The sequence below is a fragment of the Oncorhynchus mykiss genome, chromosome 16, assembly GCF_057628025.1.
Source record: "Oncorhynchus mykiss isolate SJ-2025 chromosome 16, ASM5762802v1, whole genome shotgun sequence".
Taxonomy (NCBI): domain Eukaryota; kingdom Metazoa; phylum Chordata; class Actinopteri; order Salmoniformes; family Salmonidae; genus Oncorhynchus; species Oncorhynchus mykiss.
The window spans coordinates 25,411,101-25,438,527 of NC_143037.1; the positions used below are offsets into that span (position 1 = coordinate 25,411,101).

A 27,427-nucleotide genomic window follows, 5' to 3' on the forward strand; every position below is an offset into this window, starting at 1 on the left:
GTCCCCATATCTGTCTACAGAAGCGCTACCGGGCTCTGTACAGCTACACGGCTGCCGACGCCGACGAGGTGTCTCTCCAGGAGGGCGACCTGATTGCAGACGTACAACAGATAGATGAGGGATGGATGTACGGCCGCATCGAACGCACCGGGCAACAGGGCATGCTACCTGCTAACTACGTCCAACCCCTCTGAAACCCTGGGCCTCGTTCAATTGGTTGAAACATTCAGAACACTGCAGACAGAAATGTAAGCATGGGTTGTGTTCATTAGGCACCAAAGGGAAGAAAATGGATTGAAAGAAGGTGTGACTGCCCGGACGTGTCCAATAAGAAACGCTCAATTTACTTTTTCATTGCAAAGCGTTTAAAACCCTTTCTGTTGCATGTCGTAATGAACAAAACCCAGGTTGAAGGTTAGTGTCCTCTCTAGGTTGTACTTTTCTATCTGCAACGTTCAGAGTTTCACTCCACTGCTGAACTTAGTCCAGGAGAAATGGGGAGATGAAAAGGGGGGGGGGGGTAAATATGGGAAACAAGTCACAGCCTAAGAGAGGGAGAGGACGGAAGAAAGAGAAAAGGAAACAACTAGTGCCATTAAGACTTGAATATTGTCTCTGACCATGTTTTTGCTCATATGGTCTATTATTCATGGTTTTTGAAAAGTTCATTGATTTAGCTAATAAAGCTTCTCACTGCCATTTTCAGTACACAGTCCACTATCGGACAGCTCAATGCCCTAATACTACTACACCTAAATGGTTTTAAATGTCTAGGTCTTCCCCATGGTTTATTTGTAATGACATAACGACCCCAGTGAGGCCATACCATATTAAGCTTGCATCTATTAGGCAGTGTACAATATATAGAGTTCCCCAAAATGTATTAATTATTCCGAAATTTTGCATGAAGTTGGAAAGTTTAGGATCGGCTTCCAGTTGACAGTTGTACATTTTAGGACAGATATATTTCTATAATTTAGAACCTAGAGGGCTTCCGTGTTAGTACTTGTTAGCAAACTGTATTTACTAACTAGTACCTGTTAGAATACCTACCGGTCTGTATCTACTGATTACAATAGTTACACTATTGGTTTGGTTTGGTTTGGGCTAGGCAGAAACAGGTGTGCACAATTATCAATCAATGGTATTTTATTAGGATCCCCATTAGCTGTTGTGAAAGCAGCAGCTACTCTTCCTGGGGTCCACATCAAACATAAAATAGAACATTAATAAAACAAGAACAGAACTAAGGATGTCCTAAAAGAGCCGTTTAAAATATCACCGCCGTGCATACGAAAAAATACTTAATTGGTGGTGTGATACGGCTTGACAGAAATGAAGAATTCAAAAATGTCACCATTCACAGGGATTCAAGGGTGTTTTATACGTTTGAAAAATTAAATGGGTATGATTTATATTATTCTATTCTAAGTTTTGCAATGAAGCATTCAAATTCATTGGGGTAAAACTGAATATTTGAGAATTTGTCTCATTGTTTTTCTTACATACACAAAGCAGCCTATGTGCCAGAATGTCTCTGCTTCTGCTTTAGAAAGCGAACTTGACTTGAATGCAACAATGTCAAATCTAGCCAATCTTGCAAGCGTTCTTTGAAATCTTGTGCCAGCCAATGTGTAGCTGTCAAGAGGGACTACTTCAATAGCTGCATTTAGACAGTCAGCCCAATTCTGATCTTTTTTTCACTAATTGGCCATTCGATTAGAATTGGGCTGCCTGTCTAATCACAGCCTATGTAGCTAGCATTGTTGAGGTACCCAGTCGAACCAAAGAGTAGGCTTTGAATAGAGCACATCCAACAATATTTTAAGTCAGCAACATTTTATTAATCAACATTAAAAGAAAATACAACCTTATTTTCCTGTTTTCATTGTGTCAAGTTAAATGGGCTACTATTGATTGTACATTAATTGCAAAACAATGTTTTTTGCCAAATATCCAATCTTACTACCTGTAGCCATCTCCCATTCATGACCTGTGTGAGAAGAGCCTTAGACCGATGCACCAAAGAGACTCATTTCCTAATGAGCTTTAGAGAAGTGAAATGAACAAGTTCTGATAAAAACAAATAGAATACCACACTTAAAACAAAACAGTCAATAAAACTTTCGTCATGTAATATATACTGTCAATCTAAAACCAGGTCCAACCGTTTTTTATTTTCCTGGTTTGGGCCGATCCTGAAGAAGGACACTCTCTTGTCCACAGTCTCCTGTAGTTTGGGTGGCAGCCACAAAAGCTGCTCTTGCAAAACATCAGCGTTACAGCCTATGCAGTCTTTACATAATCTATAACGAGAAGTTGAAGTACAGCTTTGTTAAAACATCAACGGATAACCAGGTGCTGGAAACTAAAAAGGTGTGTTACTATAGATAGCATGGCAACCATATACAATGTGTGTAAAATACACAGACTTGAGAAAAGTAGCGATTTAATATCTAAAAATAGATCCCTCTCTGGTTAAGGATTAAATAATTGGTTTTAAGTTTACGGTTTCACATAAAACATGTCAAATCTTTATTGCACATTTACAGTGATGTTTATTTTTGTTCAGTTCTTTATAAAATCAGCACTACGTCACAGTGGAAAAGCACAGCAAAATCCCACAACACTAAAACAACAAGTAACGCTAGGATCAAAGTCGGAGTATAAATTGCACAACATGCTCAAATGGTCACTGTGGACTTTGTTAAACCACTTAGTCATGAATGGTTGGGTTGAGAGTGGACCAACACGTACACACACACTTGCACAGACTACTGTACATGTGCCAGTGCACTGGCTTACACATACAGTGGGGCAAAAAAGTATTTAGTCAGCCACCAATTGTGCAAGTTCTCATTTTATTACTTATTTTCCACCATAATTTGCAAATTAATTCATAAAAAATCCTACAATGTGATTTTCTGGATTTTTTTTTCTTGTAATTTTGTCTGTCATAGTTGAAGTGTACCTATGATGAAAATTACAGGCCTCTCTCATCTTTTTAAGTGGGAGAACTTGCACAATTGGTGGCTGACTAAATACTTTTTTGCCCCACTGTATTTTACCTTTATTTAACTAGGCAAGCCACAAATTCTTATTTTCAATGATGGCCTAGGAACAGTGGGTTAACTGCCTGTTCAGGGGCAGAACGACAGATTTGTCCCTTGTCAGCTCGGGGATTTGAACTTGCAACTTTTCGGTTACTAGTCTAACGCTCTAACAACAATAGATTTTGATTCAAGTGCAGTATATTACCAGGTGTGTGGTTTACCTGAGTAGGGGGTATGGCTGGGTCTGAAAGACTAGAACATCTTTGCAGTGGTTCTGTGACGGAGACCTCAAAACAGTGACCTGAAAGCAGAGGGTTGGTAACATAGTACTGAGATGGGTAGATGAATGGATTGATTGATGGAGGGTATGTAGTGACATAACGAACCCAGTGAGGCCACCTTGGTTAGCGCACACTGCGCCCGGCCCGCCACAGGAGTCGCTGGTGCGGGATGAGACAAGAATATCCCTACCGGCCAAGCCCTCCCTAACCCGGACGATGCTGGGCCAATTGTGTGTCGCCCCAGGGACCTCCTGGTCGCAGCAGAGCCTGGGCCTCTGGTGGCACAGCTGGCGCCCTTAACCACTGCTCCACCCGGGAGGCCCAGGGAATGTTATGTTTTAACGTGTTGTTTCAGAAGTTTCAACATAGAAATGTATTAGTGGCTTGGTTAAAAACACGTTCTCTTCTCTTCTCAAATATTTCACAAGGAAATGCAATCTATTTTTTTTTTACCTTTATTTAACTAGGCAAGTCAGTTAAGAACACATTTTTGATGACAGCCTAGGAACAGTGGGTTAACTGCCTTGTTCAGGGGCAGAATGACAGATTTGTACCTTGTCAGCTTAGGGATTCAAACTTGCAACCTTTCGGTTGCTAGTCCAACACTCTAACTACTAGGCCACGCTGCCGCCCCTTAAATAGTAATATAGCTAGTGGACTCCTGATATCTCCAGGAGTGATAAGTATAATTTGTTGTCTTTGTATGTTGTGGTCTTGTACGTTGTTTTTTTTTGCTAGCTAGGGCCATCTACTTTAAGTGCTGCCCGTTTTCCCAGTGGCATACTTCGTGTGTGAACTGCTGACTGCTCACAATTTGCAGATTGTTGACACATCAACCAGGATCAAGTGGCTGGGCAATTAGTGACTTGGTTTGGTAATCACTGGCTGTATTGGGAGGTGAGTGGTTTCACCTCTCCAAGGCAATCAGTTCAGGGAGGTGTGCTCTCCACCTCTGCTAGGCAATTAGCAATTATTGTTAGTTCTCCAGTCTCCCCTGGTTTGTCAGCGGCAGCTGTAAGCCGCGATCATGCCGATTTTGTCGCAAAACTAAGACACCTGCCGAAACAAAGACGGTTCTGCCGAGTTGTTCTGCAGTTATTCAATGAAAGAGAGGAGGGCTTCACACCACTCGTGTATCTTACCGAGTTATTTACAGATTTTCATTTTGCTCTTGTGTAGCTTTGTCAACTATGAGTTCGCTCCTCTCCCTGTATGCTTTACAGACTCTCCTTACCCCTAGTCGCACAGGTCTACTCATTTCTCCTAAATGGAGATTCGCTTTTCTCCCTCTCTCACGTCCATCTCCTCATTTGAATTCCATGCGGTCACTGTCACTTGTCCACTCATGCTTAACATTGTCATCCATCGCCCACCAGGTGCCTTTCGAGAGTTCCTCAATGAGATTGACACCTTGATAAGCTCATTTCCTGGCAATGGCCCACCACTCTTCGTACTTGGCGACTTCAACCTCCCGACGTCTGCTTTTGATTAATTTCTTTCCAACTCGCTCTTTTGACCTCACACTTTCCCTATCCCCTCTAACTCACAAGGCAGGCAAAACGCTTGACCTCATCTTTGCGAGGCTACTAATCTCACTACAACCTCCCTCCAGGTCTCTGATCAGTACTTTGTTTAATTTTCTGTCTCCCTTTCTGCCAAACCTAACAACTTAGCCCCTACCCAGATGGTCATGTGCCATCTCAATAGTCGCTCTCTCACACTACTCTTCTATCATCTCTCCCCTCTGCTAAATCCTTCTCCCTTTCGTCTCCTGATTCTGCCTCGTCGACCCTACTCTCCTCCCTTTCCGTATCCTATGACTCACACTGTCCCCTTTCCTCCCAGCTGGCTTGGCCCTTCCCTCCTGCTCCGTGGCCGAGTGACTCATTGGGAGCTTACAGAACAGGGCTGTAGGCAGCTGAGCGAAAATGGAGGAAAACTAAACTTCCGGAGGACCTATTATCCTTTCACTCCCTCCTCTCTACCTTCTCTTCCTCTGCCAAAGCCACTTTCTACCACTAAATTTCAAGATTCTAACTCTAATCATAGGAAACTTTTCCACCTTCTCCCTCCTTAATCCTACACCCCCTACCTCTCTGCGGATGACTGTCAACCCCTTTGGAAAAAAAGTTTGACATCTGCTACTCATTCACTCAGCCTATTGAGTCCACTGGTCTCACTCACAGAACTACCCTACGCCTTGACCTCTTTCTCCCCTCTCTCTCCAGATGACATCCTGCGACTAGTGTGGTTTGGCCGCCAGACAACCTGCCTGCTCGACCCCATCCCCACCTCCCTTCTCCAGACCAACTCTGGAGACCTTCTCCCATTCCTCACTTCCCTCAACTCATCCCTGACCAATGGCTGCGTCCCCTCAGACTTAAAAGATGGCCCAAGTTGCTCCCCTCTTCAAGAAACCAATACTCGACTCATCTGACAAACTACAGACCTGTATCCCTTCAATATTTTCTTTCCAAAACACTGGAGCATGCTGTCTCTGATAAAATGTATTGTTATCTCTCTCAGAACGATCTTCTTGACCCTAACCAGTCAGGATGGGTTACTTAACCGTGGCTCTCCGCACTGCCAAAGCTGACTCTCTCCTCTGTTCTCATCTTCCTCAAGCTATCCGCTGCCTTTGATAGCGAACCATAGGTTCCTCCTCTCCTCTCAGGGCTGGGCGTCTCAGGCTATGCACACTCTTGGATTTTATTCTACCTGGCAGGCCGCTCCTACAAGGTGACGTGGAGAGGATCTGTCTGCACCACATACTCACAACTGGTGTCCCCCAGGGCTCGGTTCTAGACCCTCTCCTCTTCTCTCTATACACAACGTCTTTTGGCTCAGTCATGTCCTCACATGGTCTCTCCCATCATTGCTATGTGGATGACAACTACTTTTCTCCTTCCACACTTCTGACAGCCAGGTGGCGACACGCATCTCTGCGTGCCTGGCAGATATCTCAACTTGGATGTCGGCCCACCACCTCAAGCTCAACAAGACGGAACTGATCTTCCTCCTCGAAGGCCTGCCTTCTCAAAGACCTCTCCATCACGGTTGACAACTCCAGTGTCACCCTCCCAGAGTGCAAAGACCCTGGACAACCCCGTCATACTCTGCAAACATCAAAGCAGTGACCCGCTCCTGCAGGTTCATGCTCTACAACATCCTTAGAGTACGACACTACCTCACAAAGGAAGCGGTGCAGGTCCTAATCCAGGCACTTGTCCTCTCCTGTCTGGACTACTGCAACTCCTGCTTGTGCCATCAAAACCCTGCAACTTATCCAGAACGCAGCAGCCCGCCTGGTTTTCAACCTTCCCAAGTTCACTCATGTCACCCCCCTCCTCCGCACACTCCAGTGGCTTCCAGTAGAAGCTCACATCCACTAGAAGACCATGGTGCTTACCTATGGAACAGCAAGAGCAACTGTCCCTCCCTACCCAACACTCTGTTCTGCCACCTCAGGTCTCTTGGCCCTCCCACCCCTATGGGAGGGCAGCTCCCACTCAGCCCAGACTTGAGATGAACAAGAGTACATTAAGTATTGTAGTGATTGAGGGAACAGTGCAAGGTTAAGATGAGCAGCCTGAAATTGGGTCGCCATGACCAAAGGCAGTGACCATAACTACTGGTCCAAGAAAGCTAGTTCCCTTAAGAAATCAGTTATCGGTCTTCTCAATGGCAGGTTTTTTTTACAGTGTCTTTCAACCATAAGATGACTTATTTGATCAAATGAAAACTAAACAAAATGAACACAATTCAACCATCATTCAGACTCCATCTATCAAGCTAGGGAATGTGAAAAGCATCCTTAAAACTTAGAGCTGAGATCCCGTTAAGGGGATCGATATGACAACAGCCAGTGAAAGTGCAGGGCGCCAAATTCAAAACAACAAAAATCTCATAATTAAAATTCCTCAAACATACAATCTTATAACATTTTAAAAGGTAATTTTTTTGTTAATCCCACCACAGTGTCCGATTTCAAAAATGTGTTTACAGCGAAAGCACCACAAACGATTATGTCAGGTCAGCACCAAGTCACAGAAAAACTGCCATTTTTTCAGCCAAAGAGTGGAGTCACAAAAATCAGAAATAGAGATAGAATTAATCACTAACCTTTGATGATCTTCATCAGATTACACTCATAGGACTTCATGTTACACAATACATGTATGTTTTGTTCGATAAAGTTCATATTTATATAAAAAAATCTCAGTATACATTGACGTGTTATGTTCAGGAGTTCCAAAAACATGTGGGGATTTTGCAGAGAGCCACATCAATTTACAGAAATACTCATTATAAATGTTGATGAAAATACAAGTGTTATACATGGAAATATAGATAAACTTCTCCTTAACCTGTTGAGTGTAAGGGACAGTATATTGATGTTTGGATGAAAAACGTACCCAAATGAAACTGCCTATTTCTCAGGCCCAGAATATGCATATAATTGTCAGGTTAGGATAGAAAAACCTCTAAAGTTTCCAAAACTGTCAAAATATTGTCTGAGTATAACAGAACGGATATTGCAGGCAAAAACCTGAGGAAAATCCAAACCGGAAGTGCTGTTTTTCCTGAAAGCTCTCTGTTCCATAGCCTGCCTTCGCTCCGTTTAAAGGGATATCAACCATATTCCTTTTCCTATGGCTTCCCCATGTTGTGAACAGTCTTTAGACATAGTTTCAGGCTTTTACTTTGAAAAATGAGCGAGAAAGATCACATCGTGTCATTGGATACCTGGGTGCCAGCAGCATTTTGCATGCGCAACAGTTTGGAGCAGACATTTTCTCTCTCTCTCTCTCCTATTGAAGAAGCTACAGTCCCGGTTGAAATATTATCGATTATATATTGTATAAACAACCTGAGGATTGATTATAAAAAAAACGTTTGACATGTTTCTACGAACTTTACGGATACTATTTGGAATTTTCGTCTGCCCGGTCTTGACCACTCGAGCCTGTGGATTTCTGAACATAACGCGCCAACCAAATGGAGGTAATTTGGATATAAAAATAATCTTTATGGAACAAAAGGAACATTTATTGTGTAACTGGGTGTCTCGTGAGTGCAAACATCCGAAGATCAAAGGTAAGCGATTCATGTTATTGCTTTTCTGACCAATCTACTTGGCTGCTAGCTGTTTGTAATGTTTTGTCTACTGAGAGAGATGGCCTTACATAAACGCTTGGTATGCTTTTGCCGAAAATCTTTTTTGAAATAGCTAAGCTGTGTTTTGCTATATTGCACTTGTGATTTCATGAAAATTAAATATTTTTTGTAATTTAATTAGAATTTGGCGCTCTGCAATTGAGCGGATGTTGTCAAAAAATTATCCCGGTAACGGGATGGGTGCATCAAAAAGTTAATGCAACCGCTGTGTCAGATTTTAAAAAAAGCTTTACGGAAAAAGAAAACCATGCAATAATCTGAGTACAGCGCTCAGAGAACCAACAAGCCAAAAAGATATCCGCCATATTGTGCAGTCAACAGAAGTCAGAAATAACATTATAAATATTCACTTACCTTTGATGATCTTCATTAGAATGCACTCCCAGGAATCCCAGTTCCACAATAAATGTTTGATTTGTTCGATAATGTCCATAATTTATGTCCAAATAGCTACTTTTGATAGCGCGTTTGGTAAACAAATCAAAAGTCACGAAGCGCGTTCACTAGTTGCAGACGAAATGTCAAAAATATTGGTTACAGTACAGAAACATGTCAAACGATGTATGGAATTCATCTTTAGGATGTTTTTAACATAAATCTTCAATAAGGTTCCAACCGGAGAATTCCTTTGTCTTCAGAAAAGCAAAGGAACAGGAGCTACCACTCATGTGAAATGCGCCTTACCAGCTCGTGGCTGCTGGCAGACCTCTGACTCATTCCCCTCTCATTCAGCCCCCCTTCATAGTAGAAGCACCAAACAAGTTTCTAAAGACTGATGACATCTAGTGGAAGCCTTAGGAAGTGCAACATAACCAATATCCCACTGTATCTTCAATAGGGGCTGAGTTAAAAAACTACAGGCCTCAGATTTCCCACTTCCTGTTTGGATTTTTCTCAGGTTTTTGCCTACCACATGAGTTCTGTTATACTCACAGACATCATTCAAACAGTTTTAGAAACGTCAGGGTGTTTTCTATCCAAATAATATGCATATATTAGCAACCCGGGACTGAGGAGCAGGCAGTTTACTCTGGGTACCTTATTCATCCAAGCTACTCAACACTGCCCCCAGCCATAAGAGGTTTTAAGGACTTGTTTTTCCCCAGTGTAGACTTATACGTACCGAGTCCATCAGGAGGACGTAGTCTCGACTCCCCCCGAAGACAACCACATCACTATCCTTGCCCCGACACGCCGAATGCCACAACCTATGGAGGTAAACCATGTTCAGACAGGTATACCATGTTCAAACAACTTTCTATTTTGTTTAATTGAATAAAATAAACATCTGCTCACTAATTGGTTGCACCTAACGAATAAAGAAATAATAAACAGGAACGTCGCAAGCATTACAATAAGTTATTGCTGGTCGAGTCTCTCGGTTCAAAACGTCTGCTCAGAGATGGCGTGTTACTGGAAATTAGGCTAATGACAGTGAGAATATGCACAAACAGTGGCTTTTGATGGCCATCCCCTACCTGGGCTTGTCATGGTGTAGGTGATCCATCTCTCTCCATGTATTTGTCTGAGTGTCAAACTCCCATCCGTCACCTAAAGGAAAGATATGAAAGAATATGTATGATTTTTTACAAACCACCCTCAATACATATGTCATTCTTTACAAAAGCACTACTCACAGGAAAGCCAGAACTAAAATCTTCAGTAATGCGTCAGAGGCTCGATTAAGTTCTGGGGGGCAGACATGTTAGAAAAAAATACTAGAATGAGGGGCAGATGCAAGGCGGTAGCTCCACACCCCTCTCTTTACAAGTTACAGGCTAGTCTACGGGCCAATTGTGCCACCCACTTCCTAAATGCAAAAGATGTGAACACCTGCGAAATGGTGATTTGTCCAAATGATCCGTGGTGATAATAAATCTGCGCAGCGGAACAAAGTTCCTCGTTAGTCATCGCATCAGTCTGTTGACAGATGCTAAAATACCAGTTATGTTACATGCTGTCCACGAGCGATTACAAAAGCACTTTAGCATTTTAGAAAGACGTAAGTGCTATAAGGACCGATGGGGCTGTTATGAATCCTTATTACACCCATAATACATTAGGGTTTGATAAAAATACAAATGTAAAAAAAAAAAACTAAACGAATGTATCTATTTGCTGATTCAATGAGGTAACACTTTTGTTAGACATAACTAGCCTAGTAGACAAAAGTGAGTGTAGCACTCGGTCTGGTTTATCCAGGCTAGCTTCAGACTTACTTAAAGAATCACCGGTGATACTCAGCCCACCAAACAGGAAGAGGGTGTGGTCAGACACTGGGGTCAGGGTGTGCATGGAACGCCCCACGGGCACCAAAGACGAGAGGAAGTCACTGGAGGAATGCAGAGTGTTTTACACAAACACACAGATATAGCACTAAACACATGCTAACAAGGACAAAAGTTTTTACAGAGACGAGTCCCTGGTTGTTGTAGGTTGAGTAAACATATTAGATCTAACAGTCTTGAGGCACGCTAGAGACCCAGGTTCAAACCCAGTCAGTCACATACTTTATATAGATATAGAGTAAATGAGCTTACATCCGTGTCCATATCCAGGTGTCCAGATCCAGACAGTGGATGTCCAAATCTGTGTCCTCCTGTCACAAATGAAATGTTTCGAAATCACAGGGACATAAGTCAGTCACCATCAGCAAATCCTTGTCTCAATCACAAGATGCCACATTGTCAGCTTCTTTTCTCTTCTCCTGATAGGTCAATACAGTTGGCAACCACTGATATAAAGACGTTCAAAGCAAAGGTCCAGAGTTGATTTCAAGATGGCAGATCCAAAAAGAGATGTTGTATACCACCCATAAACAGCAGGAATCTAATGGTGGTCCACTCACCAGACCTCCGCAGATGTAACCTTTGTCCCCCAGGGTGGCGCTGGTGTGGGAGGCTCTAGGAGATGGGGTCTGACCCTACGGAAAGAAGCCACGAGGGAACGTGTCATCAAGAGTATTATCAGTGTGTCAACAACAGAAAACAAGTGACAAGATAGTTGCTACATACTTGAATAAAAATCATACTTAAATCATGATTAGGGACATGTCAACAATAATAAGACCATTCATTTCATTCACATGAATATAGTAGTACCACACACACTCACATGGGTTTCAGGTTCTTCCCACGTCGCAGTGTGTGTGTCAAAAACATTGACTTCGCTGTTCCAGCCCCAGAACCTAAAGAATGTCGTCCCAATCATTGCCTGAGGAATTATAACACCCAAGTAAAACATAAGCATATTCCAGTATCAGTGAACATGTAGTGTATTTACATTGTTTGTTAATTCCTTATTTATTTACCCAGGATGATTCATGGACTGTGAAGTTCCTTGAGTTGTTGACCTCTCTTATGGTTTTACATCCATACCCTCCAAAGTAGATGAGCCTATAAAACAATAACACAAAAGATCACTAATGGCACCATCATTACTACATCCAGCTGCTCACTGCAGCTATTGATTAATAAATGCGTCGAAAGTAACCCTCTCACATATATTGCAAGCAGTGAACACAGTGTACACTCACATAATGTTTGCATCGTTTTGTTTGTTCACAATACACCCATCACTGTAATCTAAGTCAGTCCTTACTACGAATGGCTATTTCCCTCCCATTGAGATGTAATAAGTAGGTAAATTAGCAAGTAAAATGAGGATTCCAACTGAGTGAATCTGAATAGGCAGTTAATAGACATTGTCAGCTAGAAGGTGTGAATGTTTGGCGAATGGCTCAAGAGCACCTTTTGTTGTGGGGCTAGCCTTAATGCTAGTAACAATGGGTGTGGGGAGAAGACTTTAAAATACCCTCTACCCCTGCATCGTCATCACATTTCTAGGCCTAACCAGTCTGGCTAGTGATCAATGTCATAAATGTCGGTTTGCAAACTACCGGTAATTTACCAAAGTAAATCAGAATTTTCAATCATCAACAGGTCATCTATGGCCATATATGGTCATTTATACTTAAATAATTAAAAAATATTTATTTTATATTTGCGTCCATGAGTTTCTAGTTAATAGACCATATGGTTCAAGAGAAAATGGCCTAATGCAAAAAAAACATCAACCAACAATGGCATTATTTTTCAATTAACACTGCAACTCTTCCAACTATTAACTTTTTTCACATCCGCCACCAGTTTGACGCTAAAACATTTACAGCAAAGATGTATTGACATTTAATATATACAGTGGGGCAAAAAGTATTTAGTCAGCCACCAATTGTGCAAGTTCTCCTACTTAAAAGATGAGAGGCCTGTAATTTTCATCATTAGGTACACTTCAACTACGACAGACAAAATTAGAGGAAAAAAATCCAGAAAATCACATTGTAGGATTTTTAATGAATTTATTTGCAAATTATGGTGGAAAATAAGTATTTGGTCACCTACAAACAACCAAGATTTCTGGCTTTCACAGACATGTAACTTCTTCTTTAAGAGGCTCCTCTGTCCTCCACTCGTTACCTGTATTAATGGCACCTGTTTGAACTTGTTATAAGACACCTGTCCACAACCTCAAACAGTCACACTCCAAACTCCACTATGGCCAAGACCAAAGAGCTGTCAAAGGACACCAGAAACAAAATTGTAGACCTGCACCAGGCTGGGAAGACTGCATCTGCAATAGGTAAGTAGCTTGGTTTGAAGAAATCAACTGTGGGAGCAATTATTAGGAAATGGAAGACATACAAGACCCCTGATAATCTCCCTCGATCTGGGGCTCCACGCAAGATCTCACCCCGTGGGGTCAAAATGATCACAAGAACGGTGAGCAAAAATCCCAGAACCACACGGGGGGACCTAGTGAATGACCTGCAGAGAGCTGGGACCAAAGTAACAAAGCCTACCATCAGTAACACACTACGCCGCCAGGGACTCAAATCCTGCAGTGCCAGACGTGTCCCCCTGCTTAACCTCTTAGAGCTCTAGGGGCGCTATTTCATTTTTGGATAAAAAACGTTCCCGTTTTAAGCGCGATATTTTGTCACGAAAAGATGCTCGACTATGCATATTCTTGACAGTTTTGGAAAGAAAACTCTGAAGTTTCAGAATCTGCAAAGATTTTGTCTGTAAGTGCCCCAGAACTCATTCTACAGGCGAAACCAAGATGATGCATCACCCAGGAATTAGCAGAATTTCTGAAGCTCTGTTTTCCATTCTCTCCTTATATGGCTGTGATTGCGCAAGGAATGAGCCTACACTTTCTGTCGTTCGCCCAAGGTCTTAGCAGCATTGTGACGTATTTGTAGGCATATCATTGGAAGATTGGCCATAAGAGACTACATTTTCCAGAGGTCCGCCCGGTGTCCTTTGTCTAAATTTGTGCGTAATCTTCAGGTGCAGGCATTTTCTCCTGGGATTCAGGAGAGAAAGCATGTTTCCAAGAACGATGTATCAATGAAGAGATATGTGAAAAACACCTTGAGGATTGATTCTAAACAACGTTTGCCATGTTTTCAGTCGATATTATGGAGTTAATTTGGAAAAAAGTTTGCGTTTTGAGGACTGAATTTATGGATTTTTTTTGGTAGCCAAATGTGATGTATAAAACGGAGCTATTTCTAATACACAAGGAATCTTTTTGGAAAAACTGAGCATCTGCTATCTAACTGAGAGTATCCTCATTGAAAACATCAGAAGTTCTTCAAAGGTAAATGATTTTATTTGAAGGCTTTTATGTTTTTGTTAATGTTGCGTGCTGGATGCTAACGCTAATGCTAACGCTAAATGCTAACGCGAAATGCTAACTCTAGCTAGCTACTTTTACACAAATGCTTGTTTTCCTATGGTTGAGAAGCATATTTTGAAAATCTGAGATGACAGTGTTGTTTACAAAAGGCTAAGCTTGAGAGATGGCATATTTATTTCATTTCATTTGCGATTTTCATAAATAGTTAACGTTGTGTTATGCTAATGAGCTTGCTGATAGATTTACACAATCCTGGATACAGGGGTTTTTTCATAGCTAAACGTGACGCAGAAAACGGAGCGATTTGTCCTAAACAAATAATCTTTCAGGAAAAACTGAACATTTGCTATCTGAGAGTCTCCTCAATGAAAACATCTGAAGTTCTTCAAAGGTAAATGATTTTTTTGAATGCTTTTCTGTTTTTTTGTGTAAATGTTGCCAGCTGAATGCTAATGCTAAATGCTACGTTAGCCATCAATACTGTTACACAAATGATTGTTTTGCAATGGTTGAGAAGCATATTTTGAAAATCTGAGATGACAGTGTTGTTAACAAAAGGCTAAGCTTGAGAGCTAGCATATTTATTTCATTTCATTTGCGATTTTCATGAATAGTTAACGTTGCGTTATGGTAATGAGCTTGAGTCTGTATTCACGAACCCGGATCCGGGATGGGGAGATCAGAAAGGTTAAGCCAGTACATGTCCAGGCCCGTCTGAAGTTTGCTAGAGAGCATTTGGATGATCCAGAAGAAGATTGGGAGAATGTCATATGGTCAGATGAAACCAAAATATAACTTTTTTGTAAAAACTCAACTCGTTGTGTTTGGAGGACAAAGAATGCTGAGTTGCATCCAAAGAACACCATACCTACTGTGAAGCATGGGGGTGGAAACATCATGCTTTGGGGCTGTTTTTCTGCAAAGGGGCCAGGATGACTGATCCGTGTAAAGGAAAGAATGGGGCCATGTATCGTGAGATTTTGAGTGAAAACCCATCAGCAAGGGCATTGAAGATGAAACGTGGCTGGGTCTTTCAGCATGACAATGATCCCAAACACACCCTGCCCGGGCAAAGAAGGAGTGGCTTTGTAAGAAGCATTTCAAGGTCCTGGAGTGGCCTAGCCAGTCTCCAGATCTCAACCCCATAGAAAATCTTTGGAGGGAGTTGAAAGTCTGTGTTGCCCAGCAACAGCCCCAAAACATCACTGCTCTAGAGGAGATCTGCATGGAGGAATGGGCCAAAATACCAGCAACAGTGTGTGAAAACCTTGTGAAGACTTACAGAAAACGTTTGACCTCTGTCATTGCCAACAAAGGGTATATAACAAAGTATTGAGATAAACTTTTGTTATTGACCAGATACTTATTTTCCACAATAATTTGCAAATAAATTCATTAAAAAATCCTACAATGTGATTTTCTGGATTTTTTTTCTCATTTTGTCTGTCATAGTTGAAGTGTACCTATGATGAAAATTACAGGCCTCTTACAGGCTGACTAAATACTTTTTTGCCCCACTGTAAATACACGTTTTATTAACCTTCATTTAATTCGGCAAGCCAGTTAAGAACAAATTATTATTTACAATGACAGCCTACCCTGGGGCGTCAGGTAGCCTAGTGGTTAGAGCGTTTCGATCTTGAATCCCCGATCTGACATGGTAAAAAAAAATCTGCCGTTCTACCCCCAAACAAGGCAATTTAACCCACTGTTCCTAGGCCGTCATTGAAAATAAGAATTTGTTCTTAAATGACTTGCCTAGTTAAATAAACGGTCAAATAAAAAATAAATACGTAAAATAAGATATTTTATACTGAAACCGTCATATTAAACACCAATGGTATTCACTAAGTTGTTGGGTTGTAGTGAGGATAATGTTTTACAGCTTTGTCATTCTATTTTTTATTTAACAATCATCTAATTTTATATATTTTACATGTGATGAAAATTCAATCTAGGCAGAATCTACCGCATACAGAAAGCCGATTAGTGAAGGTGCTGGAGGAAAATCCAAAACTGGAGAAACAGCAAAAAGTCAGATGCAATACATTTTTTTAATAGAAGCTAAGCTTTCAGTCAGTCAACCATCAGAGCATATCCACAAACAATAGTGGGACAGGTAAGGCCAAAAATAATTTTGACACCTCTAATTATCGGAAGTACCCAAAAAAGGCCACTAGATGTCATGTGATGAAAATTCCATAAAATCCTTAAGTAAAAAAAACAAAGTGTGTGTGTACATTACTTTAGTGCTTGCAGAGATAGCACACTGACAACGTTCTATACCCATGTAGGTCTGTGTGTGTGTGTGTTACCATCCTTGTGAGTACCGGAAATCCCCCAAAGTCCCCACAACGATAGAACTACAAGGAAAATTCTCCCTCGTGGGTACATTTCCCACAAGTAAAAATACTATTTTAAGCTTAGGAGTTAGGGTTATAATTAGGGTTAGAGGTTTAGGGTAAGGAGTTACATTTTGAATGGAAATCTATTTTAGGTCCCCACAAGCATAGTAAAACATGATGTGCGTGTGTACCTGTCTCGGTTTACCCAACAGGACTGTTTGTCTCTGGGTGAGGGGGTGTTTCCCCCAGCGTCTGTCACTTTCCTCCAGGTGTAGCATCCTTCCAGCAGGTCAACACTGTACAGCTGCAGACAGAGCAACACAGGAACATTAAGCTCTCATTTTAACACAAGCAGTGGACTGTTGCTCCATAATGTATCACAGACACTAAAGGTATAGGCTCTGTCCAGAAACAACCCCAACCTACTAGGCACTTGTGTAGATACAAGAGGATTGCATTTAGGGTGTAAGCAATGTAGCCCTATGTTGGTCTTTGTGTGTGCGCACACACACACACTTTACTATACTTGTGAGTACCAGAAGTCCTCACAAGAATAGTAAACCACCTAAAATTCAGAGAAGTGAACACATTTTGCTGGTCCCCACTTGTAAAAAGGCCATTTTAGGCTTAGTGGTTTAATTTGGGGTAAGGTTTAGGAGTTTGAGCTTTGAATGGGAATCAATTGTTGGCCCCCCAAAAGTCAAGTATAGTAGGACAGCTGTGTGTGTGTGTGTGTGTGTGTCAATTTTGATCCTTAATGATCTCAACGCCAATGCCTGCTTTCTGAGTGAATATAGAGATGCTTTCACTCTGTTTTACAGAGACTTGGTTAGCTGATGAGATTTCTAATGTGCTGAAATTGAATGGATTTTATGGCCCCATTCACGCAGAGCGCGACCTGGCATCGCCGGAGGAGGGGTTGTGTTTCTACATAAACGAACACTAGTGTTCTTCCACAAATATCAAGAGCAAAAGACTTTGAAATGTTAGGCATCTCATTGCGCCATTTCAGTGTTTATCCCAACTGTTTATGTACCAGCCACAGCATACTACCACAATGGCTGCTAACATCACCTACCAATTTGTCTCCTGAAGATTTTAACTCTTGCTCACATCACACTGACCTATAAAACTATGAACAATGTGTTACTTGTTGCACAAGGGGAGATAGGAAACTAGACTTGTGTTATGGTAATATTAACAGGGCATTCAAGTCACTGCAGACACCTCCAGTACTACTAAAATACAAACAAGAGCAGGAAAAGTATTGGAAAGGGCAGTTCAGATATGGTCAGATGAAGCGACAGATCAAACTAATTGTATTTGTCACATGCGCCGAATACAACAGGTGTAGACTTGACCGTGAAATGCTGACTTACAAGCCCTTAACTAACAATGCAGTTCAAGATATAGAGTTAAGAAAATATTTACTGAAAAAACTAAAGTTAAAAAAAATCTAATCAAAAGTAACTAATTACATAACAATAACGAGGCTCTATACAGGGGGTACCGGTACCGAGCCAATGTGTGGGATTAAAGGTAATATGTAAAGTGACTATGCACTTTACAAGTGGGTGGGGGGGTCAATATAAATAGCCTGCAATGATGTTTTTCCCTGTACAAATTGGGACATTATCAGTATCAGCAGAGACTGCATATAGCCATTTCTGTCAGGGCATGTTAATCCCCACAAAGATGGTGAAATGCTATCCAAATAACAAGCCTTGGATTAGTGCAGAGCTGAAACAGATATCCCTTTCTGCTGGCAACCAAAAGGAAGTGAAAACTGCAAGGGACCATTAAAACAACAAACAGCCCAGGCTAAAGACAACTACAAAAAGAAAGTGGACACCAAGGGACGGCTACCGAAGGAATGCGCAGATGAACTGGCAGACATCTTTTGCACTCTCCTTAATAAAGTGGAACTTACAATGTTTTAAGTACTTTGCAGATATGAAAACAGACCATCATATCACTCCAAAATATTAAATTCCCAGTTTATGCTACAAAACCAACTTTAAAACAGTTTTTATTTTAAAGAAGGTTATTTCTATTTGACTCAACATTCCATGGATGTACACTAAGGCATTGTAGGCAGAAAAGATGGATGCAGCTCAATATAATTCACCAATACATTTCTTGGTAGTCCAAGAAAAGATTACTATCATGTTTCTTAATTCAAAGACTCAATCGTGGACACTCTGACTGACAGTTATGGCTGCTTAGCGTCATGTACTGTTGCCTCTACCTTTTTGCCCTTTGTGCTGTTGTCTGTGCCCAATAATGTTTGTACCATGTTTTGTTGCTACCATGTTGTTGTCATGTTGTGTTGCTGCCATGCTATGTTGTTGTCTTAGGTCTCTATGTAGTGTTGTGGCGTCTCTTGTCATGATGTGTGTTTTTTCCTATATTTTATTTGCAATCCCAGCCTTTTGGTAGGCCGTCATTGTAATTAAAAATGTGCTCTTGTATAAAAAAAAATTGGTAGCTACACAACTAGAGATGCACGTGTCATTTGGTTAGCTAGCAAGAAATGCGAATCGCTCTTTGCCCCAGCTAGCACAGTGGATCTGGGCCGATTCCGGCTGAGAGTCGGGGCACTCGACTGAGAGTCAGACTTGGCCGACGTCATGTGGCCTGAGTCTGGGCCGCCTTAGGCAGTATTACTTATGGCTAGGAGGAAGGGATTGAGCTCCGGGCCGATACCGGTGTGAGTTATCGGGCCCAAATGTATTACTTGGGTCTCAGGCCAATTCCACTCTATCGCAATTTAGGCTGTTACAAATGTACTGATATAAGTGGATGCACGTGGCATTCCGGCGACTGAGAAAAACGACTTAGTTGTGCCTGTTGTTCACACGCGTATCTGCCCTCTCATTGGGTAGAATGGTCCCACCGGATTTCCACTGTCTCTCTTGTGTGTGCATCCTTTTCCTGGAATTCTCTTCTGCTTTTCGACTGCATGCAGCCTCACCTTTTCTGTGTAAAACTCTAACACATGCAGGTAGACCCCAGCATTATCTTGTGGGTGCTGGACTTCCTGCTGAACAGGGGGCAGTATGCCAAGTTCAACAACACAACATCCCTTCCTCTGTGTACATCTACTGGTTCAAGGGGGAAATTAATCTCTCCAGTGCTATTCTCCATGTCCACCAATGACATGAAAGGTTCAGACAGAGACTGCTTGGCAGCGAAATACACCGACGACGCCACCCTTGTGGACTCCTCAGATTACACAATGCATTCCCAAACAGAAGTAAACAGGGTTTATGAATGGTGCTATAACAACCTCACACTCAACATCAACAAAATCAATGCTCATTGATTTCCAGAGGAAAGCAGAGGAAGCCAGCTATTCCTGGGTATTGAACAGGCAGAAAGAGCGGGGAGATTCAAGTACCTGGGGAATATCATGGAGAGCAGACTCGCTTTTAATGGCAACACTGAAAACATATATTTTTTTTTATCCAACAACATCTGCACCTCCTATGTAGACTAAGACAACGTTGTGCTTAGTTCCCTCCTGTACTCCCCATTCACCCACGACTGTGTGGCCGCACACGACTCCAACACCATCATTAAGTTTGCTGACGACACGACGGTGGTAGTCCTGAACACCAACGACAATGAGAGTGTGTGGTGTGGTGCCAGGTCAACAACCTCTCCCCTCAACGTCAGCAAGACAAAGGAGCTGGTCTTTGAACACAGGAAACAGAAGGACGAGCACGCCCCCCATTCACATCAACGGGGCTGTAGTGGAGCAGGTCGAGAGTTTCAAGTTCATCGGTGTCCACATCACTAAGGACCTATCATGGCCCAAACACTAACCCAGTCATGAAGAGGGCACGACAACACTTCTTCCCCCTCAGGAGGCTGAAAAAATTTGGCATGGACCCACAGATCCTCAAAAAGTTATTCAGCTGCACCATTGAGAGCATCTTGACTGATTACGTCACTGTCTGGTATATGGCAACTGCTTGGCATCTGACCGCAAGACACTACAGAGGGTAGTGCAAACAACCCAATAAATCACTGGAGCTGAGCTCACTGCCATCCAGGACCTCTATACCAGGCGGTGTCAGAGGAAGGCCTTAAAAAAAGACTCCAGCCACCCAAGTCATAGACTGTTCTCTCCGCTACCGCACGGTAAGCGGTACCGGTAGTGCCAAGTATGGGACCAAAACGCTCCTGAACAGCTTCTACCCCCAAGATATAAGACTGCTGAACAGTTAATCAAATGGCTACCCGGAGTATTTGCATTGACCCCCTATATTTTTTTGCACTGGCTCTATGCTGACTCACTGGACTCTAACCTCATTGTAATTTGTTTTACCATTTCCTTTAATTTGTTGCATTTTAAATTTGCATTGTTGGGAAAGGTAAGTAAGCATTTCACGGTAAAGTCCACAACGGTTCGGTTGTAATTCAGCGCATGTGACAAATAAAATTGGATTTGAACTGCATGTCAACACCCAGGGTCTTCAGGGAATCTTTGATAGACGGGCAAAGGAAAAGGCCAAACGATCCATATAGGACCCCACACACAACCTTGCCCAATGATTTGAGCTGCTGCCCTCCAGAAGGAGATATACTCTAAAGTATCACTGTTCAGCAAGAATAGGAGCAGGTCAAGTTTCATTCCGACGGCCATCAGGCTGCTGAACAGTGGGACATAGGACAGATGTAGGTCCAATACATGGTCCGACAGTAGGACACAGCAACTGTGAATGTGTGTGCATTAACTATCCATTTTGTCTGCATTACCTGTATTATAGTGTATTGTTTTTGTGTATTTGCTTGCAGACTTCACAAAATGAATTTCCATGTAAATAGACAAAGTACATTGAATCGTATAGCTTGAATTACACTTCACAAGGCCGCAGGGCCAGACGAATTACCAGGACGTGTACTTCAGGCATGACCAACTGGCAAGCATTTTCACTGACATTTTCAACCAGTCCCTGACGGAGTCTGTAATACCAACATGTTTCAAGCAGACCACTATAGTCCCTGTGCCCAAGAACACTAAGGTAACCTGCCTAAATGACTACCGACCCATAGCGCTCACATCTGTAGCCACGAAGTGCTTTGAAAGGCTGGTCATGGCTCACATCAACACCATTATCTCAGAAACCCTAGACCCACTCCAATTTGCATACCACCCCAACATATCTACAGATGATGCAATCTCTATTGCACTCAACACTGCCCTTTCCCACCTGGACAAAAGGAACACCTATGTGAGAATACTATTCATTGACTACAGCTCAGCATTCAACACCATAGTGCCCTCAAATCTCATCACTAAGCAAAGGACCCTGGGAATAAACACCTCCCTCTGCAACTGGATGCTGGAATTCCTGACGGGCCGCCCCCAGGTGGTAAGGGTAGGGAACAACACATCCGCCATGCTGATCCTCAACACAGGGGCCCCTCAGGGGTGCGTGCTCAGTCCCTTCCTGTACTCCCTGTTCACTCATGACTGCAAGGCCAGGCACAACTCCAGCACCATCATCAAGTTTGCCGATAACACAACAGTGCAACAGTGCAAAAAAATCACTGACAACAATGAGGCAGCCTATAGGGAGGAGGTCAGAGACCTGACCGTGTGGGGCAAGGACAACAACCTCTCCCTCAACGTGATCAAGACAAAGGAGAGGATTATGGACTACAGGAAAAGGAGGCCTGAGCACGCCCCAAGAATTTCGCTACACTCGCATTAACATCTGCTAACCATGTGTATGTGACAAATAAAATTTGATTTGATTTGATTCTCATCGACGGGGTTGTAGTGGAACAGGTTGAGAGCGTCAAGGTCCTTGGTGCCCACATCACCAACAAATGATCATGGTCCAAACACACTAAGACAATTGTGAAGAGGGCACGACAAAGCCTATTCCCCCTCAGGAGACTGAAAAGATTTGGCATGGGTCCTCAGATCCTCAAAAGGTTCTACAGCTGCTCCATCGAGAACATCCTTACTGGTTGCGTCGCCGCCTGGTATGGCAACTGCTCGGCCTCCGGCCGCAAGGCACTACAGAGGGTAGTGCGTACAGCCCAGTACATCACTGGGGCCAAGCTTCTTCAAATCAAATCAAAAAATGTTATATAGCCCTTCGTACATCAGCTGATATCTCAAAGTGCTGTACAGAAACCCAGCCTAAAACCCCAAACAGCAAGCAATGCAGGTGTAGAAGCATCCAGGACCTCTATACCAGGCGGTGTCAGAGGAAGGCCCTAAAAATTGTCAAAGACTCCAGACCCCTCTTTTACGCTGCTGCTACGCTCAGTTTATAATCTATGCATAGTCACTTTAACTCTACCTACATATTACCTCAATTACCTCGACTAATTGGTGCCCCCCACACACTGACTCTGTACCAGTACCCCCTGTATATAGCCTCGCTTCTTATTTTACTGTTGCTGTTTAATTATTTGTTACTTTTATTTTCTATTTTCTGCTTAACACTTTTTTTCCCTTAAAACTTCTTAAAGAATTGTTGATTAAGGGCTTGTAAGCAAGCATTTCACTCTAAGGTCTACATCTGTTGTATTCGGTGCATGTGATAAATAAAGTTTGATTTGATTTAGCCCGATCAGAGAGCAAGGTGGAGCTACTACCATACTGCTTATGGTTATCAAATTATTAGCAATGTACTAACAACTACCACGAAAGGTTTGTTTCCTTGTCATACCAAAGAAAACTTTCCCAAGCCCGGATATAATAGTCTACCAAAGACCATTTCGAACTCCCCTTTTCACAAAGTCAGCTTCCAATTCACTTTCACTTCCAATCGATGAATGGCACTAATGCATTCCTGCATTCCTGTCTTTTTCTCTGTCTGCACTTCTCTGATATCAGGTTACAGCCCAGGTTGCATATCACGGATAGTTTTCATAACAATGCTACGTGGCCATGAGCAAAACAAAACACGTTCGACAGCTTTTGGCCTTTCTTGGTTCTCTTAATAGGCTCCTATCAATCACAATCTGATCGGAGGTCAGTTTCACTCTTTAACACTTTGTACCTCCAAGGGGGGGAAAGGACACAGCTGGATAAAGGCATCCGCATACATAAGTTCGGTTTGCTCCTTGTCGAACTTAGCTAAGAGAAGTGAATGTCTGTGCTCGCATACTCCCTTAAAATACCTTCGCTTGGAAAACAAGGGGGAAAAAGCAGTAATACTGCTCTTTGCCCCTCTTGAGACACTGTAGCAAAAGTACACTTCTTCAAAAATAGTCTGAATTAATAAAATTGTGTAATTCATTTTGACATTTTTGCTGGGATGGTCATAGTCACGCAATTTTACATTAAAATGTTTGGTGCAGTGTTTCTCAAGTGAAAAAATGTGCATGAAAACGAGTCGTCTGTTGTTGAATGACAACAAACACTTCATTGAAGAATTGCTACTGTTGACCAATCGCAGACAAAGAAGCGAAGACTTAGGCTCCAGAACTTTACACATGCATGAACAGCTGACAAAAAAAACCTGACAGACACCAAAACAAACAAAGATATCATTACATGTATGCGGAAACTGTTTTGACTCAGAAGCAAACGGTAAGCTTTAGGGTGACCTGATCCTAGGTCATCGGGTGAATATTGCTGTCTTGGGGTGGGGTGGTAAGAGAGAAAAGGGGGGGTGATTCTTACCTGGTTGGTGTGTCCATTTGGGTCACACCCTCCAAACACGTAGAGAGTGCCGTTGTGATAAGAACCGCAGGCGCCTGATAAGGCCGGAGGGATTTCTCCCTCCATCCCCCTCCGCTCCCTGACACACACATACGCAAATTAAAGCTCCGTAGTGTGCATGTCTGTGGGTAGTGTGTGTTGGGGCAGGTGGCTTTATCACAAACACAAAAAGCGAAATAGGGAAGAGTGATAGCATTTGTGTACATGCTACGGCACTGCAAACTTGGTCAAGTAAGTGAAGATATTAACGAGCAATAAACAATGAATGACAAAGAAGTGTCAACAGCAGCGGGCAGGTGAATCATTTAATTTTAGAATCATTGAAATTAACAATGAATAAAGAGCTTGAATCCAACAGGAAACAGACATTACGATTGTTATGAGACTCTTACCATATTCCACTCTCCAAATCGCACAGCCAAATCTCATCACTGGGTAACAGTGTTTCTGTTCCGGAGACTGACTGTCATGGAACATCAAAAAAACAACATCTACCGTCAATAAGATAGTGCAACACTCTATTGAAACATTGTAGCAATTCACACAATAGGCTAAACCTACTAAAAGTTTCGGCAGTGGTAACATGAATAAAAGGTAGCCCAACATTACACCTTATTGTAGAGGTAAATTGGCTTTGGCAGCTAAAACAACCAAATACTCAATCTCATAAATAGGGTCTCAATTGCGGTACGGCTCTAGCGACATAAAGCCCTCAACTTTCATTATTATTATTTTTTAAACATACATTATTTTAACCAGTTTTACAGTTGCAGCAGATTATAGTTTTCAGTGCCAAGTTTGTGGCGTCTGTCTTCGTTACACACAGGTGTCCGGAGACGCGTTTGTTTTCTGTGAACAAGCGCTGTAATATGACCGTGTGGGAACCCTAACCCTATAAAGGTGTGTAGTAATTTCACATTATGTATTATTATTTCTCGCTGTCGGTATGAAAGACAAGTTCATTTTGTTTCCAAAACCGTACTGAAAGCGATGCGTTTGAAATTGACTAAACGAGATTTGAAGCTCAAAAAAACTTCCACGGCTGTAAGATATCGTCGATAGGAGCTGAAGGTGATTACGTCTATGAATTAGTTAAGTGAAAAGAAAGCCGAGTTTCTCAACTCAAAAGGTATCTGAACATATTAAATGTGATGCCTATAGCGTTTTGCTCAAATGCGGCTTAAAAAATAAATCAATACTTTGCCCCAACCTTACCTTACAGCCTCCCCATACATAAAGACAGCTCCCTTCCACGAATGCAGTGTGATCACTCCGCTCCAGCGAGTTCGACATCTCGACACCGGTTCCTGTATCCATCATCTACTGCGACTAAAGAAAAGCTGTGTGTCTCTCGGTTTTACTTTCTCCAGATCATAGGAATGCTAATGGCTCTGAGATGGGATGGACTTCTTGCTACATGCAAAGGCAAGCGAGACTGTGCAAATGCGCTTTTCAGGATTGATTTAAACTCCTGGGCCGCGTTTCTATTGTGAGACTTAAATCGTTTCAGAACATTATGTGACTGGGTGAAGGCCGCCTTTTCAATTGAATACATCTTCTACATATTTTTTAAAGGCTATAATACACTAGCTACATTTGAATAGATAGACACAATACCCTACATTTTATGTAATATGGTAAAATGATGCACTTCTAATGGTTTAATTTTATTAAGCCGAGGTAAAAAAACGATATAATAATTCTGCTCAGTTTAACATTCGACAAAACACTTAAAATATAGGCTACACATTTTTCTGTCTTTTAGTAGCCATTGATTGTAAACTCAGCAAAAAAAGAAACGTCCCTTTTTCAGGACCCTGTCTTTCAAAGATAATTCATAAAAATCCAAATAAATTCACAGATATTCATTGTAAAGGGTTTAATCACAGTTTCCCATGCTTGTTCAATGAACCATAAACAATTAATGAACATGCACCTGTGGAACTGTCATTAAGACACTAACAGCTTACAGACGGTAGGCAATTAAGATCACAGTTATGAAAACTTAGGACACTAAAGAGGCCTTTCCACTGACTCTGAAAAACCAAAAGAAAAATGCCCAGGGTCCTTGCTCATCTGCATGAATGTGCCTTAGGCATGCTGCAAGGAGGCATGGGGACTGCAGATGTGGCCAGGGCAATAAATTGCAATGTCCGTACTGTGAGACGCCTAAGACAGCGCTACAGGGAGACGGGACGGACAGCTGAACATCCTCGCAGTGGCAGACGACGTGTAACAACACCTGCACAGGATCGTTACATCTGAACATCACACCTGCGGGACAGGTACAGAACGGCCTGAGTTACACCAGGAACAAACAATCCCTCCATCAGTGCTCAGACTGTCCGCAATAGGCTGAGAGAGGCTGGACTGAGGGCTTGTAGGCCTGTTGTAAGGCAGGTCCTCACCAGACTTCACCGGCAACTACGTTGCCTATGGGCACAAACCCACCGTCGCTGGACCAGACAGGACCGGCAAAAAGTGCTCTTCACTGACGAGTCGAGGTTTTGTTTCACCATGGGTGATGGTCGGATTTGCGTATATAGTCGAAGAAATGAGCGTCACACCGAGGCCTGTACTCTGGAGCGGGATCGATTTGGAGGTGGAGGGTCTATCATGGTCTGGGGCGGTGTGTCACAGCATCATCGGACTGGGCTTGTTGTCATTGCAGGCAATCTCAATGCTGTGCGTTACAGGGACGACATCCCCCGCCCTCATGTGGTACCCTTCCTGCAGGCTCATCCTGACATGACCCTTCAGCATGACAATGCCACCAGACATACTGCTCCTTCTGTGCGTGATTTCCTGCAAGACAGGAATGTCAGTGTTCTGCCATGGCCAGCGAAGAGCCCGGATCTCAATCCCACTGTGCACGTCTGGAACATGTTGGATCGGAGGGTGAGAGCTAGGGCCATTCCCCCCAGAAATGTCCGGGAACTTGCAGGCGCCTTGGGGGAAGACTGGGGTAACATCTCACAGCTGGTGCAGTGCATGAGGAGGACACATTATTTGTTCAGGGACACATTATTACCTTTCTGTTAGTCACATGTCTGTGGAACTTGTTCAGTTTATGTCTCAGTTGTTGAATCTTATGTTCATACAAATATTTACACATGTTAAGTTTGCTGAAAATAAATGCAGTTGACAGTGAGAGGACTTTTTTTTTCTTTGCTGAGT

The 27,427-nt window shown here is 42.4% G+C and overlaps 2 protein-coding genes across 2 annotated transcripts in view; one reads left to right on the forward strand and one right to left on the reverse strand.

The window, feature by feature from the left end:
• The window catches only part of LOC110491720 (LIM and SH3 domain protein 1), a 37,683-nt gene extending 35,809 nt beyond the window's left edge, over positions 1–1,874 (forward strand). The window contains exon 7 of the mRNA XM_036946599.2: positions 21–1,874. Coding sequence (XP_036802494.2) covers positions 21–194 — 174 coding nt within the window. The 3' untranslated portion in view covers positions 195–1,874. The remainder of the gene's footprint in view (positions 1–20) is intronic.
• Positions 1,823–25,739, reverse strand: LOC110491719 (kelch domain-containing protein 1). The gene is made up of 13 exons (XM_021565399.3): positions 25,466–25,739; positions 24,643–24,713; positions 24,212–24,329; positions 16,749–16,861; positions 11,823–11,907; positions 11,627–11,725; positions 11,361–11,435; positions 11,053–11,111; positions 10,732–10,844; positions 9,991–10,063; positions 9,636–9,720; positions 3,275–3,354; positions 1,823–2,306 (listed from the first exon to the last, which is right to left on the reverse strand). The coding sequence occupies exons 1-13, from the start codon at positions 25,568–25,570 to the stop codon at positions 2,147–2,149; spliced, it is 1,236 nt and encodes a 411-aa protein (XP_021421074.3). The 5' UTR covers positions 25,571–25,739; the 3' UTR covers positions 1,823–2,146.
• Positions 25,740–27,427: the final 1,688 nt, after the last annotated feature.